Source organism: Oryzias latipes, chromosome 24 (genome assembly GCF_053564925.1).
Source record: "Oryzias latipes strain Hd-rR chromosome 24, Olatipes_Hd-rR_3.1".
NCBI lineage: Eukaryota > Metazoa > Chordata > Actinopteri > Beloniformes > Adrianichthyidae > Oryzias > Oryzias latipes.
Genome location: NC_136260.1, coordinates 4,170,132 through 4,187,010, shown reverse-complemented (window position 1 = coordinate 4,187,010; position 16,879 = coordinate 4,170,132). Strand labels below are relative to the sequence as shown.

Genomic DNA, 16,879 nt, shown 5'->3' with positions numbered 1-16,879 from the left:
AATTGAGGTTGAGGAAAAAGGCTGGTCTGTGGTTAGACTGAAGCCTGAGGCAAGGGGCTTCTACAAAATGAAGAAGAAGGGGCTGTGAATATCTAAAAGTCACCATGAGGGAAAGGTTAGAGATGAGATAAGGGGCTTTGCTGTGCAGAACACACCACATAAACAATGCATCACAGCATTACAAACCTTTGTGAAATGCAGTTTAAATTCCACTGAAAATGCCACTTCAGACACCTAAAAGCTAACTAAAAAAAACATCTTTTTCTGCAGAAATGTGTGTTGAAGCTAATCCCAGAAGTAAACTATACAGTCAAACATTCATACAATTAAATAACTAAATTCAGGAGTTCCATAGGTGTGTAAATCATGAAGACTGGCCCTACTAACGTCTGTAAAAGAACAGACCCCTCTCTGCAGTTCAGTGAACTCCGGTGCAACCGTAAAAGGATGTCATCATGACAGCCAGCGCAGTTTGAAATGTTCATGCTAAGAAATATGACATTGGGGAGAGTGATTGGGAACGCGTGGAATGTTATGTCATGTAAACTGAAAGTGGGGTCAGACGATTCTGAGGCTCAATAGTCCGACTCTACAGACCTCCGAGCTTCATGCAGCCTCCAGATCAGCTCGGGATCAGCGTGCAGAGAGCTCAGTGAGTGAGTTTCAAGGCCCAGCAGCTGCGTCAAAGTCATACATCACCAGGTGCTGCAAAGCATGCATGAGGTGCTGTGGAGCACAACGTCTCTGAACTCGAAAGCAGACGAGACCACCGATGAGCATCATGGATAAGTCTGGGGGGAAAACTAGTCTGACTGTGTAAAACCAGGTGAAAGGTTTGTTGGAGGTGTTGGGTTGTTTTTAAAGCTGGGCTTGGGACTTTGGGTCCACAGTACAAGTACAGTCTCTTTGGTTCCTGTCATTATGTACTGGTGCAATATTTCACCGTGTCACACAACGTTGTCCCGAAGCCCAATAGCACTGACGTTTAAATCTCGCTGCAGGACCGCTGATCGTGTCTGAACATTAATTTGGCATTAAAACTGCCAAGCCAATCAGCTTTGGTGTGAATGCAGCTAACAGTACAGGCCAAGAAAAGAATAAAAGCAGATAATTATACGTTTAAAAATGCTAAAAAATTTAAGGTGAATTGATCATTTATATAAAGCATTTAACTAAGTAAAACAAAACGTGAGCTTTAACTTTGTACAAGGGAAACAGCCAAACATCTGCTGGCTTGTTACAAATCTTAATGATATTTCTAGTTAAAAGTTAGTTAAATTTTTTAACTCCAAAAGAGCACAAAGTTTTAGAATTCTTTTCCAAAAAGCATACAACAATCTGATTTTTCAAAAACTAAGAGTCACTGCAGACATTTTGGGAAGATTTTAAAAATCCAAACAGGCTGAATGAGTTGAAAGGATGCTAATGAACAGGAAGAGGATCTGAAAGGGAGAATTTGTAGAATACTGAGCTTCTACAGAAAATCTAACAAATGGGTCAAAGCGTCCCACAGAGGAGGGGGGGGCTCACACTCATCTGGACCGTCCACCAGCAGACACACGATCCATGAAAACCCACTCCTGCAGTTTTCTCTCTGCTTCCAAAACTTCAGCTAATCTGATGAAGAAAATGGCCTTACATTCCAACCTCCTGTGTCGCCCTGACAACCCCTCATCATTTGCCGCGCTGTGCCTGCTTCTGCCTCATAACTGAGCGCCGGCCTCGTTTGTCTGCTCTGCAGCAGCTGGGACCTGCCAGCAGCTGAGGTGCATCAGTCAGACACAGGCCTGAACCCCTTGTCTTTATCATTTTGCCTACAGCCTGGATGATGGCAAATGCACTGCCTGCAGATGCTTCTCCGGGGGCATCATTATGGGGTAAATCAGTAAAAAAACCTACAAAACTGATAAGCCTTTGATAGGGAACAGAGTGCAGAGACTCACTAAAGCAGACTTTGTGGAAGGATCTACTTTAAAGAACTGCTTCTCACACCCCGGTCAACCATTTACTCCCCCCTCTGGCAACTGTCACGTTTTCTGACTTCTTCGTCTCCACAGGCGGAGTCCAGCCAATCAGCAGAAGAAGTTGCCCGATAGATCCCGGCGGTGCCTCGCTTCAAATGAACGAGGATAACGAGTTTGATGGCGCGCTTCCCTTTCCGTGGCGGGATGTTTCTGCGGATCTCTGCGTCCGTGCATGTGTGTTTGTGCTGGAGAGTGCAGGCACTCACACTGGAAGTAGAGCTCCTCGTCTCCCTCCTGATCGGCTTTGCTGTACCCGCAGTGCCTGTGTGGGGGGAGAGGAAGAGACCGCCAGAATCAACTGATTGTGCGGCCGAAATAAACACCCTAAATGGCAAGAATTTTAATGCAAGACAAAGAAGGCAAGCTGTGCAGCAGCAGGAGCTGCTGGCAAACTATGTAATCATGTCACATTTCAAGTAAAACATGCACTGTAATTGACTGTGCTGTAATTCGGAGGTGATGACGGTTCTCTCAAGCTGCTGATTTGATGCACAAAGTTGCTCTTTGAGCAGACACTGAGAAAGCTGATGGTAGGTGGAGGGGAGAGACACCATGAGTGATGGATGTGTTCTTACTGCACATGACAAAGAGCACATGTGATGCACCTTTGGACGTATGCACTCTGAATTCAGGAGATGAGAATGTTTCAAATAGTTGTGCACACAGAGGTGCAGTTTATAGACCCTGTCACATTTTTTTTCTTGGTTTAAACTGACTTTTAATAAAGCATTTGTCAAGGGAATGTGGATAAAAAACTATCCTTCTAGCTACTTTCACGTTTAACATGCAGGGGCCCCTTAGGTAAATAAATACAACAAAAAAATGTGTTTCACTAAAACATCCATCTCACAGGTGTCACATTTAGCTTCAATTATGTGAGAAATGAGAAGTAATGATGATCAAAATAAAAACAAAGTTCTTTATATTTTCTGAAATCAAGTAGAAATATCAGTAGCACTGACCGTAACTTTTAATGTGAATTTATGAATTTCTCGGCACAAATAAAAGTTGTTTTAAATGTCAATGTCAATGTTGGACAGAGAGAAAAGCAGAACAATAAATAAATTCTGCAATAATTTAGTTTAAGTCCAATCCTTATCTTGGAAGACGGACAATATCAAGCAAAAAAAAAACCTCAAAAACTTGATTTTATTTTGGTAACAATCACTAAGAATTGTTTTTCTAGAAGGGGATGAAAGTGGTCTTTTGGAATCGTATTTATTATAGTATGGATTATAATATGTATTTATTCCTCTTGACCAGCACGTCTAACTAGCCAAAGCTGCTAGTCATCATTCCTCCTCTGCATTCCTCTCATGCAGAGGAAGACTGATGATGTCAATGAACTGAGTGAGTGCTGATGATGGAGAAAACTGCATCTCCCACTCTGGAATGCAGAGCTTTTTCTCTACTTGTCTAATGATGGCTCTGCTAAAAAAAAAAAAAAAAACTTAGAAGCTGGTTGGCTGGTTGGGGGTGGAGGTGGGTGGGGGTGAAAATGGCGCATTACAACCTACAAGAACAGCATGCCACGTGATGATGAGTGCACGTGTGCGCGGGTGTGACGACTCCACAGACGTGGAGGCCTGTGAGTGACAGAAAGGCTAATTGACAAGCGCAGACTCACAGGAGCGGAGAGTCAATGGGGCCCGCGAGAGCGTACCTTCTCCCGATGATGAAGCCGAACACCATGAAGACCAGGATGATGGTCCCCGCCACAGCCACCACCGCTATGATGATGACGGGGTTCTGCTCGCTGGAGACGGTCGCAGCTGAGGAGACAGAAACACGCTCAGAGCCAACTTCACGACGCAAGCTGCAATCTGCAGTACAGACAGTAATGAAGTCCCAATGAGCAGCATGGAGATTGATAACCCCCCCCTCATCCCCTCACTTAGACACCACAGAAAGAAAGGATGCTTCCATTTTGGAGCACACACACACACACACACACAGCTTACTGTTTCAGAAAGTGGGCTTAATAGTCCCAGAAGGCAACGGCGTTTCCCTCCATCTCAAACAAAGACACATTCAGGCTGGAGCTGCGATTGCTCTGAACAACATCCAGCATCAACAGAGGAAGCATTAGGTCAGCTGAACCCACACAGAAGGGAGACATGACAACTCTCCATCAGACGACCAGCGTGGAGCTTCACCACCATGGAGGAAGAATCAACCTCTGAGCTGATGCTGGACACTTCAGTGTGCAGGAAAACCAGAAATCTTTCACAGGATGAAGTGGAATCTGCTAAAACCCAGAGCGTGTTCGCTTTCATTGGTTGGTAATTACTAAGTTTGTCTGCTTGTTAATCCTTGTCTTTTGAAAAGGGTAAGAAAGGAACCCATCACTGTGTTTATGAAGGCCTGTGAGCAGCTAAGCTTCCTATCGTGGAAAAATCTCTGTGCAGACAGTTTCTCCTCATCAGATAACATGGCTTGGCTTCACGTCTTCCACCAGGCTTTGTTTTAACCTTCATCAAACAAAGATGCTGAGTTCCCACTCTTCTCTTCTCAACGCCACAAACAGGTCTGCACGGCTCTTCCACACTCGCATCTTCTGGCTTTAAATTTAAAGGCTAAGGCTTCTGAAAATTCAATCTGCATCAACTACAATTCTAACCAGAGATTAGAAGGACTATTTAAGTAACAGCTTTTATATATTTTACAGTTGTGCAGAGCAGATAAAATGAAACATTTCCTTAATGGAATGATGCTGAACTTGACTTTAGCCCTGTAGAAATGCTTCTGCTGCCATGCGGGTGTTGGGGGGTTCTAGCTGCCACTGCTGCTGCAGCGGGGGTCTTGGGGTGGGGATGGCTGGGCACTCTCCCTCCTTTTCACATTCCACCATCCATTTTAGAAGAACATAAACACTCACCTGAGCACAGGTGTTAGCTCACCATTGCACTAATAGTTTGCATGATTGAATGTATTTTGTACATGTTGACATGTGGACATTTTTGGAGCCAAAGGTATGTCATTTGGGGGTGTGTTTGGACAGACCCCACCCATATAGACTTGTATTACATCTGAACCTCACTGTAATGAGTATAACCATCCAAAAACTTGTTGCTTTATGCTGCTTCATGGTTTTACCCCCCCCCCCCCCCCTTTCCCCTAATCACCCTTCTATCCCCTCTCTCTAACATCCCTCTCTCTTCTTCCCTCCTTTCCTTTTCCGTCCGGTCCAACACAAAAGATTTTGATTGAAATGAATAAAGTTTGGCTTTGATTACAAAAGGGGTTTATTCAGACATACCTCTGGTTTGTCAGAAGATTCATAACCCCTGTTGTTAAAGTAAAATATGTCCAACACAAGAGGCCTTCAGCTCTCATCTGCATGCCCAGCTGTTGGACAGGACAAGTAAGAAGAAAAGAAATGCTTCTGCTGACAACATGGGTCAATGTAAAAGAGGCAGCAGTCAGATGAACTGTAAGCTAAAGATGAGAGAAAAACTGGGGAAAACAGGGAGAGGGCTACAGGTGAACTCAGCACGCAGCTGGACATTTATCAAGGGGAACAAAAAACTCAGAAAAGTAAAAATGTTTCAATAAAATGTATGGCATGTCTAAATCAATTTAAGTTACAAATAAAAATCTCTTGAAGTACGGTCTGTGGAGGCCAGTATAGAGAAAGCCTCTTATGGGTCATTAAAGTACAAGACTTCAATTGCTGAATTCAAAGCTATGAAGAACATGAAAATGAAAGAAAATGAACTTATAAAGGTGAAAATGAAGCCCCTGTTTCTCCAAAGGTTGAAGAGTTGTAGATGTGAAGAGAAGCAAGTCAAGTTAGAAAGCCCCATTTAGCATTTTGACTTACTTTGAGAAATGGTTTGAGCCACTTTACTGACAGTTGTATGAAAAAAAACATGAGGTCATCAGGAAAACCCTGGCCACCAATCAACAGCTGACGACTGATTTACTGCAATTACTGATATTTTAAAAAATGTTGAATGTTTTTATATCAACACTTTTTAAATATATATATATGTATATTGTTATTATGTCACACTTACTCTTTCATTGTAAACATTCTTTGGAGCATGAAGTGTTCTGACATTTTTTAATATAAGTAGGTCCCCTGAGACTGTCTGTACACCAGGATTAGATCCTGTAGAAAGCAGTGTTGCAGATAAAAACACGTATGTTGGTTCATTTTATTTCTTTTGTCATGGCATAAGAACAACCTGTCCATCTGTTTTAGAGGCTGATGAATCCCTTTTGGGGTCATGGGGTGGCTGGAGCCCATCCCAGGGTGAGGGTGGGGTTCACCTTAAGCAGGTTGTCAGTGTGTCACAACCACACAACCACATGCACACTCACATCTAGGGACATCAGTTTCTGAACTGCAGGAGGAGAGATCTAATGCAGGCTCCATACAAAAGGGGCCTAGCTGGGAATTGAACCAAAGCCATCTAACTGTGAGGCCATGGTGCAAACCACTGAGCAGCCCCCAATAAAACCCTCCTGCAAAATCTTCTGCAAACTGCAGATTTTCTTTACTTGAATTCTTTGGTTTATGAAAGTTGAACAGTTCTGATTTCATGTGAATCCATGTTCAGGATCTTGAGGCACGAAGGTCCCAGAACGTCGTTCCTCCACGGCCTCCCAACAACACTCCGACACTCAAAGCTAATGGAACTGATTAGATTTAAATGACTTTATCCTCATGACACTACACAAGCTTGTCCTTGTGCTTAGTGATTTTCTTCCTGTAACGTCTCGTCAGCATAAAGTCAAAGCAATTTGTGTCTGCTTTGAAGCAAAGCAAACAATTTCCCATGCTGAATACACAGACGAGTCGTGAGGCGGCGATCCACCGCTGCACACAGCCCTCCGTCGTTCAAACGCGCCGCTTTGCTCTCACAAGGTTACAATGGCGTCGAAACAGATCTCATTTGGTTTGCTCTGATGAAAGAGATCCACAAAATCAATGACAGACAAAGTTGGACGCAGCAGATTTCATTGATTGCAAAAAGGGAAGGCACCAGTTTTTCTGTTCGTCTAAAATGCATTAACATTTCTGAAGCTTTGATTTTTTTTAAGTGCTAGAAGTTTCTCTGCATAGACCACAGATCTGGCCCTGGAATCCAAGTAGAGTCCAGCACAAACAAGTCTGCAGTCCTTTTGTGGCGAGATTTAAGGAAAGGCTCAAAAATAAACAATGAATTAACCTACCTACTTAAAAAGCAAACTAACCAATAGATTAACCCTTTTACACCAGAGCTTCTCTTTGACCATTTGCAAAATTAACGCAATTCCAACAGGTTCTGCAGCACAGAAAAGCAATTTTATGCTGACATGCAACACTTCACGGTGATGAATTATGAGAACAATCAACATAAATCAGCTGATTGTGACGCATTGAGGTCAAGTTAGTGTTGAACATAAAGCCACTTTTCTCTGCATCAGAATCCACTGGAAATATTTTGATTGTGTAAACGGTTGAAGAGTTACGGTAGTTCAAAGTAGTGCACTGCAAAAACTGAATCTAGAGAAAATAAAAAAAACGCGTTTCAAGAAAAAAAAGGTCTTATTTTCTGTCCTGCAAGAGAAATGATCTTTTCAATAAAGTGTTCCGTTAGTAAATTCATCTGGTGCTCTGGATTTCAAAAGCAATTTGGACACCATGCTCACTATTTTTTTTATTTTTTTTTAAAACAGTGATTATGACATCATCAATTTCACAAAGTGAAAATTTAATTAATAAGAGCATTTTGTGATAATCATTTATGAATCCACTGTCTTCTGAAGATAAAAACAAAACATTTAAATACATCTGTTTTGGCAATAATTGTTCAGTCACAATGCATTGTGGCATCGATGCACACTGGTTTTTCGCAGAGACTTCTGGGAAATTTCGATTTTTGAATTGTAGATTCGAACAGCACTGCAAAATGGCGAACGCACTATTTAATGAGTAGTGAAGGAATTCGGACACAACCCACTTTTCATACACCATTGGCAGATTTTATTTATTCATTCATCTTCTATCTAAATCTGTTTTGTCACTTTCGGGGTCATGGGGCTGCTGGAGCCTATCCTGGGCACTCGTGGGCGAAGACGGGGGAAATCCTGAACAGGTCGCCATTTCGAGTAACCAATAAACCAATGAAGCATGTTTTTTTTACGTCCCCTATTAGTGTGTCTGATTCCAGTCCCCCTGCCAGGACTTGAACCAGGAGCCTTCTTCCTATGAGGCAAGAGCGCTAACTACCGCGCCACCATGCAGCTCTTTATTTATTCATTTCTTTTTTTTTTTTTTCTAATTAAAGAAAATCTGCCAGTGGGATTTTTGCCGTGTTTGTTCTTTGCTGTGGAAGTATTTAAGGCTAGTTAGCTACATCCTAATCTCAAATGGGATTGTGCTTGTAAGTGTGAAGCCGAGTGCTGAAGCCCACCTGTGGCCTCCTCCTGGGTGGTGATCTCCAGCTGGGGACTGTAGTTGCTGTAGCCGGCCTCCGTCAGAGCCCTGATCTGGAACACGTAGGCTGTGCTTGGCTTCAGGTTGTTTACCGTGGCAGAGGTGGACTTGGACCTAACGGTGGAGTAGATCCGGTCCTTCTGGTCCTGTTTAAGGGAAACGCGTGTTAAATTATGAACCTATTAAAGATAGACAAACTAACTGCTGCTGCAAAGACAACTAACTTCCAGAGGGTTTTTAAGTGATAAAACCTTTAAACACTGAACATCTAAATCACACCATCAATCATTTGTGAATTTTAAATAAAAAATGTGTTTTCATTTATTATATTTTGGTTTCTCTCTTAAAGCGTCTTCTTCACGGAGGCATGCTGGAAGCTGGATGCATCTTTAAACGTGCTTGTGAGCCAAAGGTCTGGACGGAATGCCAGCCTCTGTCATCGCTGTTTCCAATTTTCGGCTTTTGCAGCGGGGCAGAGCGCGGCCACAGTACGTGACGCCGGAGACTGATTCCAGCGCCAGTCTGCGGTCGGCGTCAGAGCCTTGCTGCCCTGCCTTTGATTTGCAGCGTTGCAGTTGCTCCATTAAAGCCGGCTGGAAAAAGCTGATGTGTTTAGACTGGAAACGTGTGGAGGCTGCAGCGTAATCTTTGTGGAGGGAGATAACAGAGCAGACTGCTAACTTTGGCAGCCCCAGATTGTGTGTGTTGACTAAATCAGAATAAAAACTTGTGTGTTTTTCTTCTTTGTAAAATGCAGTCGGAAATCAGAAAGGGAAAAAATAAATAGACACCGAACGTACTTTTTCGTAGTATTTGATTTCATATTCCTTGATGACGCCGTTGGGTTGCTGGGGCTCCAGCCAGGAGAGCTGGATGCTGCGCTGCTGCACCTTCTTGTTGATGATCTCCCTGACCTGGGATGGAGCTGCAGGGACAGAAACACGGCTCTAAGTGGACCACTCCTGCACCAACACCCACACGTTATTGTTTCCTCCTCATTTCAGAGCAAACGGCTGGAATCATCCCAGCCAAACACTGAAGCAATCGTTTTTTCTTCAATTAATTCCAGCATTTCCAGGGGAGAAAGGAGATGTGAGCTGATGGCAGAAAGCCCCTGTGAGGGAGCGGGGCGTGCTCACCTCACCTCCTGACACCAGACTCATGCACACCAATTATCTGTTTTTTTTTTTTTTTGCATGACTCATTTCAAGTGTCTGCCTGTCTGGATTAAGTGCTACAACATTTAGCTTTGCAAAAACGAGCACAGGCCTGTGTTCCAGCAGACAAAAGGTTAATGAACTTAACAGCTGTGCACAGATGGGGCTGGAGCCGACATGACTTCTACAGCGAGCTCTGAACTATTCAGTCTCCTCCTAAAACTGTGCTCCCAGCGCTCAGTCCTTCTGCGCTGCCGGCATTCCCGACGTTACGTTTCAACCAGTTTCCAGAGCTGACACATTCGGCTCCTGTATTTCCAGCTTTTATTGCATCTTTATCTTTAATATTCATTCGTACTGTGGACCCCTCCTTTAATAATAAAAGGCTTTGAAGCCTTTAAGAAATATTGTGCTGCTCCTTCCACAGCTGCGCTTTCCTCCTATTGCACGTCTCCCACTTCCCTCACAGTGCATCATTATCGCCGTCATCTTGATTATAATCACCATCATTTTATAGTACTTTTCTTAAGGGCCCCAGTGAAGGCAGGGAAAAGGAAAATAAAACTGAAGACGAGCTTTTTGGATTACCCAACCTCACCCCGAGGAGACGATGCTTTCAAAAGCAAGCTTACTGCAAATCTGCACTCTTAACAGCCTCCAAATCCTTTCTGTAAACATGCCGTGAAATCTTGATGACTCATGCTGCTCTCCAGGGCAAAACTTATTAATTAAGACGTCTTAGTAAGTTTGAAAGCCATCCTGGGGATGACTTGAATTCTAAGCTGAAAGAAACTCGTCAGATGCCGAGCTTTGATTCCTTTCCTGGATCTTGAAAGGATCTGCTAAGACTTTCATGAAAAAAAGTGTCAAGGAAGAAAGAATTTACACTCAAAATAAGATGTAGTCCTCACACAGTTTTTCAGTAAAAAGTTACTCTCTGAACTTGTAGCATAATTATTGGCTTATTCGACATTGGAAATGTCTGCAGGTTCATTACGATTCAGATATTAGATTCAAAGTGAACATGTGTCTTATTGTGGGTGATTGATAGCTACATTTTTATTCTGAACGGTCTCTGGTTCAGATCTGGACTTCTAAGCCACTGGAATGTCTCAAATCACAGAAGAAAAGCACAATTCTTACATTTCTCACTTTTTGCCTTCAATGTTCCAGACTTAATCAATAGTTGTCCAGTCTCTCTCAGGGACTTTGAAAGTTTTCTTGGGATATTTTCTACTTTTTCCAGTTTTTATGCTGCTAATACCTCTCTATCTGAAGGGTAATCCATGCAGACACAACACTGGCTCCTAGAGTGGGTTGGGCTTTCCTACTTAACCCTTAATGGTCTCTGAACTCAATCACATTACATTTACATGGACGTAGGAATGATCCCGACCCCCCCATTAGTATCGTTTTTATTCAGAATTGAACTTGAAGGTTTTAAACGATTTTTAGCTTTGAAATATTTAGTTTAAAATAAGCAATTATGACACATAATTGTTGGAATCAAACTTCTAATGGAATAAATCCTAGTAACTTTGTATATAGTTTAGTGTCACATGTTTTTAAAGACCAATTTTACTTTGTTTTGGCCTTTTCTTTGCTTTATTTGTGGATTTATACATTTTTATGTACAGTAGTCTATATGTTTGATCTTTGCAAAACATTTAAAAAAAACAGTTTGGTCTCATTTTTTCTTTTCTTTTTTCTCTTTGTGGAATTAAAAAAGAGACAACATTTACTACTTGAAATTGAGTTTTTTTTTTTTTTTAAGTTTCAGATTCATTGTGAACTTACTGTGTTTAGAAAAAAGCAGGGGTAAAAGGATAAATTAACAAAGACATTTCTGTAAAACGACAAAAAGGGAAAAATGTCCCGGACCACTACGGTTGAAATCCTCCAAAGATCAAAATGAAAGAAGACAAAATTAAAAAAATATATAAATATTTGCAATTGTTGCAAAGAAATTTATTCCTATTTTAAGATTGTTGTGGTTCGGTTTCTTCACTTTATCTTTTAAAAACATTAAAAACTCTGGAAAGGACAGTTTTCATCAGTGACCATCACAGTGTTGCCTCTTGGTTAACCTCAAACTTATAGGTGTTCAAAGTGGGAGGAAGATTCTTCACTAATTAATCAGGCGGTTTTGTTTTGGAAACATGACGATCCTGAACCTCAGCTGAAGGATCCCCTCTTTGTTTTCTTTGATTCCCATTGACAATGTTTAAGTTTGGAATTCATGCATTCCTCAAAACGAGCTTTTCCCAGGATGAGCAGGAACTGCTGAAGCGTGTGCGTCGTCCTCAGTGACCCAGTGGGAGGGCATCTCTGCCCCGACCCCAGATTGTTTTAAGATGACCTGCCGCTAATGACTCTGGCTGGATTAAAAGCTCATTAGGCCTCGTCGGCATTCCTGGCTGTAATGTCTCTGACAGCTGAGACCTCAGAGGAAAACCTGTTTTTGTGACGCGTCCCCCTCATAACACCCACCAACACAAGAACGACCTGCTGTCGGCCCGCCAAAGTCACAACAAGCGGTTGAAGGAGCCTAACGTCTTCCAACATGGCTTCAAGCAGACAGCTGAAAAAGGAACCCCTCCCCGTCCCCCTGATCCACGGACGCTGACCGTTTGCATGAACCACCAACACAAATGCTCTTCAGACGGACTTTTTAGAAGAGGTGTCACACAATTTGAGATCTTCTGAGTAACAGGAAACAAAGTGAAGTAAAACACTGGTGTTCTTGATAACACACTGCAGTCTGGACCTCCACCCCTTAGCTAATAGTAGTCCATTTTCAGGGTACTACAAGTCTGTACTAAAAGTGCGGCAGGATACTTGAAATGTTTTTCTATATACTGTAAACTTGAAATGTTCCAAATTAGTCTGAAGAAGTATTCAGTTAGTATATGTCTCTAGTATACTTGTACTCAAGTATACCTAATAATAAAAATAATAAAAATAAAACTTCAAGTGTCCTAAATCTACCATCTGTATTATTAGAATGAGGGAGATTTGGGTCTGTAAGACAAAATAAAACTGCAGCAACTGACTGAACAGCTCAAGTTTGCATCAGAGGCCAGCTTAGGTTGATGTTACACCCTCACAGTTTGGGGGTAAGCTCCAATAATGCAAGCTCCTACAGTTCCCATGATGCAATCTGATGCAATTTGATATTCTAATTTAAAAAAATAAGGTTATGGAGATGATAAAAGTGTGGAGGCAGTTATCCCTGACCACATTTGTGATGACTCCTTCACTTTCAGGAGGGTTGAGGTTAAAAAATGTTTGGTCTTTTGTCACAGAGGTGGCAGATGTAGGCAACAGAGGTGCTGCTAGTGAACCTCTGCCTTCACTTTTCACAGTGATCATGAGATTGGTGAGCAGTATTATCAGACATGGTGTTTCACTGGCTAAATGCTGATCTTTCACGGCGGGTGGTTTTCAGAATGGAAAGCAGTCGTTATCCATTTCTTGATGCTGTTAATGAAGACCCCAGCACAGCCTTAATTCTATATATAAAAATTAAAAAAAAGCCCCCCTGGGAATCGCTCACTCTGTGACAGCCGTTAATGACCGCCTTGATATCACCCAGACCAGAACACATCAGCCACTCCCGGACTTCCAGCCTACCTGTGGGGCTCAGCACAGCAGAAAATGGCATAATTGTTATGCTGCTCTAAGAGAGACCGTTAGGGAAGGCATTTGTGGATTCATTTTGCAATATTAGAAAATGTTTCAGTGACCCTGAACACCTTTTCCTGTAAAGCTAACTGATCCAGAAGCCATTCCCCGCCGTGCTCTGCATTTGAATATGCTGTGAATCTATTAGTCGCTGCATTGGAAATATTCTCTTCTTTCACCTGGCTGGCTGGCTGCTGTTAACTCAGAGCAGAGAGCAGAACGGAGGTAGTTCATTATATCCACGTCTTTCTCTGCCTTCTTTCTCGCCTCATGAACCGCACAATGACATCAACTCCTGCGCTAATTACGGCTGTGTTCACGGTGTGCTCTTGTGTTGCAGCTTCTGCAGTCACATCTGGGTTTGAGATGTGGCTGCAGTTTACCGGCGTTTAAGAGATGTTTTTAACAACAAATGTCTGCAGAGAACATCTGTGCAAAACAACATTTCAATCCATTTCTGGAGTTTAACTCATAAATGTACCATCCTTTGCTCACTAAGAGATTGTAAATGCGAGCAAAAGCTTTTTTCTGCTGCCTTCACAGCTGGCCTTCCTCTCCATCACGTCAAGTATTTCTCGTGCTGACACCTATAGATAAATTCACCGTAGAAGTGTATTTGCTGTCATTGCAGCAGAGACATATATTTACTGTTTAGACTGGAGTCTGGTTATTACACTGAAACCATTTTAAAAGGCCGCCTCTTGAAGCCCGTGAAACAAAGGAACGCCGCTGACAGTTTGGTCCCCGGCCGCCTTGACACTAACAGAGTGTGACATAATCAAGATTACTCCTACTTTATGTTGTGACTCCCATAACAATGCAGAAAGTGACTGCTGTTAAACGTAGTCAGCTCGGGAGAAAGGGAAATTTAAGGAGAGAGATCTGCCCAAAAAGAATTCTCCTTGAGAGGAAAAATGAGTTGCACCTCTGCTAGTTTGTAGGGACTCACAGGAGACTTATTAAAATAAACAGATTTGTCAAAAAGCCAAGGCAAAAATGGCTGTAGTCTGAATGCAGCTCAGTAATGACTTTTAATTAGAGCAGGCATGTAAAAGTAGAAAAATGTGCTTGTAAGGGGCTTAAGCACCAACTTTTAGCCTTAGAAGCTGTTTTGCTCCACAACCATCCTCTTATGAATCACTGTGTTCAGATCCAATGTTGGCAACCAAGACCTCTTCCAGAGAGTCAGGGGGAATCTCAAGGCTTGGTTAGGACTTCTTCTAGCTTTATAAACAAACACAAGTTGATTTCACCTCCACTTTAAAATTGTTTCCTCAGGAATTCATAGGACCAACAACGGTTTTATCCTTCCTGTGTTTGACTGTGTGTGTGTGTGTGTGCGTGTGTGTGTGTGTGTGGGTGTGTGTGTGTGTGTGTGAGTGGGAGGGTGACAAACGTCTGGAGTGACACTGACTTGTAGATTAGCTCTGACTGGGAGTTATCCACTCTGTGGATTACACACCTTGAATACACTGAACTCCTTCAAGTATGCAGAGGATGCTCAGTGGGAGCCAGAGCAAATAACAAACCCCGGCTCTGATAGAAGTGAGGGTCGCCGTAGAAACCAGCAGGAGACTTTATTCTTGATCTACAGAGTCAGTGTGAAGTTTTCATTCTGCTCCCTGAAGGTTTTCTGCTTTTATTTTGGATAGATGTGCCCATTAGCAGATAAAAGTCTTGTTAATCCAAAAGTGGGTGACCAAAAGTACTGGTTAGCAATTCCTAGGGGTGTAACAATTAATCGATTTAACTGATTAATCAATTTCTCTTCCTATGATCCAACCAGACGGATCTGTCTCAAGTTTTTAGTCAAATCGAATCATCAAATACCATTAAAAAATGGTTTCAAAATGAAATAAATCAATTATAATCGATATTGGCAAATACCATTTGGATTTAGATGTGATGTCATCAAAAACTGATCAGTCCATCATTTCAGTCCAATGTGTGGAAACACTTTGAATTTAGCAAAGTCATGTGACCATCCAGTGTCTATAATGTCCTAAAAATGTTCCCTTTGGATTCTTTGGATGTGGACAAACAACAGTGGTGAACTTTTTTAAACTAACATGTGGATGGATTTGGGTGCAGATTGAAGGAAATTCCCTCGATAAATGAACCACACAAGTTTTTAAAAATAACAAACCACCAAACAAAAACCTGGTAAGAAGACAAGATGGTAGAAATGCTTCACAAACTATTACAAGAACCGCTGTTTTAGAACTGAAGCTCACCACTCAATCAAAAATCTTTAAAGACACAAAAGTTTTCTATTACCAAGGCTTTATTCCTGCACATCTGATTTTACAACAAAGTATTTTATTAATAGCATATTAGCTACAGAAGGGCAACAGTGGAGGAGAAAACATGAAGAAACCTGCAGCAAAACCTAAACCAAAAGAAAACCAATGAAACAGAAAAGTATGCAACTCATCCTAATGTTTTTCTTTCTTTTCTAATTTAGAAAATGAAATTTAAATCTATTCTGCTTTTAACAGGCAGCTAATGCAGAAAAGCTCACACTGGTGAAAAACGATCCTTGCTTCAAGTTTTCCTCTGAATTTTGGCTTCTGCATTTTAGATCAGATACATTTGCTTTAGAAAAGCTTTCAGAGCTGCCTGAAAGTCAAGAATGACAGAAGTTAAATCGCAGTCACAGCAAATGCATGAACTAAATTGTCTTCTTTGATCTGAGATGGAATTGTCCTAATTTTTTATTGTTGCAAAAGGTATTCCTGAAACGTAAATGATGTAATCCAGTGGATTCCAGTTTCTGTTGCAGCCTCTTCTCTCCCACCACAGTCAAACTCTGAGTATGGTAACAACAGTAGATGTCCTTAAATCACACTTCAATTCTTTAACATAAAGAATATAGCTGAAAATCATCTGCATAACTTTGGAGATGTGTGCCATTGTGCTTCATAATATTACTTAATACTAACTGCAGAATTCCCAAATTCAATTCAGTGATGAATTAGGCATGTTTCATGTTTATATTTTCAAATCTGAAATACTGATGATCAAAATAATTGTTATTACTTGTCAAATATTTTTTGTGGCAGCTGATTGTCCACGAACTCCGTGTCCAGCCTGCGTTTGCTCAATCTGTTATTTCTGCAGCAGTTTGAAGCCATATGATTCTTATGCACGGCGAACCCTGCAGCGGGGGAGTTTACCCTTGAACCAAGCCTGTTTGAAAATAGAGTTTTAAAGAGCTGGCAGAGGACAGAACACTTGCTGCATAACAATGGCGGTCGAGGCGGGGACACCTTTAGTGACCACACAGGGAGGTCAAAGGCGACTCTGTTTGAAAGCAATTAGCTGGGCCTGATCTGAAGGGGGCCTGGGCCCAGCTTTTCATGTTCTGTAGGGCTGACAGCTCCAGAGGTGATGGGATGATTATTAATCTGATGCCGACAGCTTGACACAGCCATCATATTCCATTCTCATTATTTCCCAGTTCAAGGCCTCTGCGCATCAGTTCAACGGAGAGCCATCCAATGCCATATTATGCCTCAGAGCTGGTGACTTGTGTTTTCCGTCTGATGGAGCTGTCACCATGTTTGGCTATAAAGTCAGCGAGAACC

General features: G+C 41.9%; 1 protein-coding gene across 4 annotated transcripts in view; it reads right to left on the bottom strand.

Annotated features, from left to right (window-relative positions):
- epha7 (eph receptor A7) overlaps positions 1–16,879 on the bottom strand; it is a 99,237-nt gene that overhangs the window by 18,703 nt on the left and 63,655 nt on the right. For 2 of the 4 annotated variants that reach the window (XM_023952731.2, XM_023952732.2), the window contains exons 6-9: positions 9,252–9,376; positions 8,429–8,597; positions 3,688–3,796; positions 2,231–2,286 (exon numbers count right to left, since the gene is read on the bottom strand). In XM_023952731.2, coding sequence (XP_023808499.1) covers positions 2,231–2,286; positions 3,688–3,796; positions 8,429–8,597; positions 9,252–9,376 — 459 coding nt within the window. Of the gene's footprint in view, positions 1–2,230; positions 2,287–3,651; positions 3,797–8,428; positions 8,598–9,251; positions 9,377–16,879 lie in introns of all 4 variants that reach the window. The other 2 variants (XM_023952729.2, XM_023952730.2) reach the window with 1 other exon arrangement.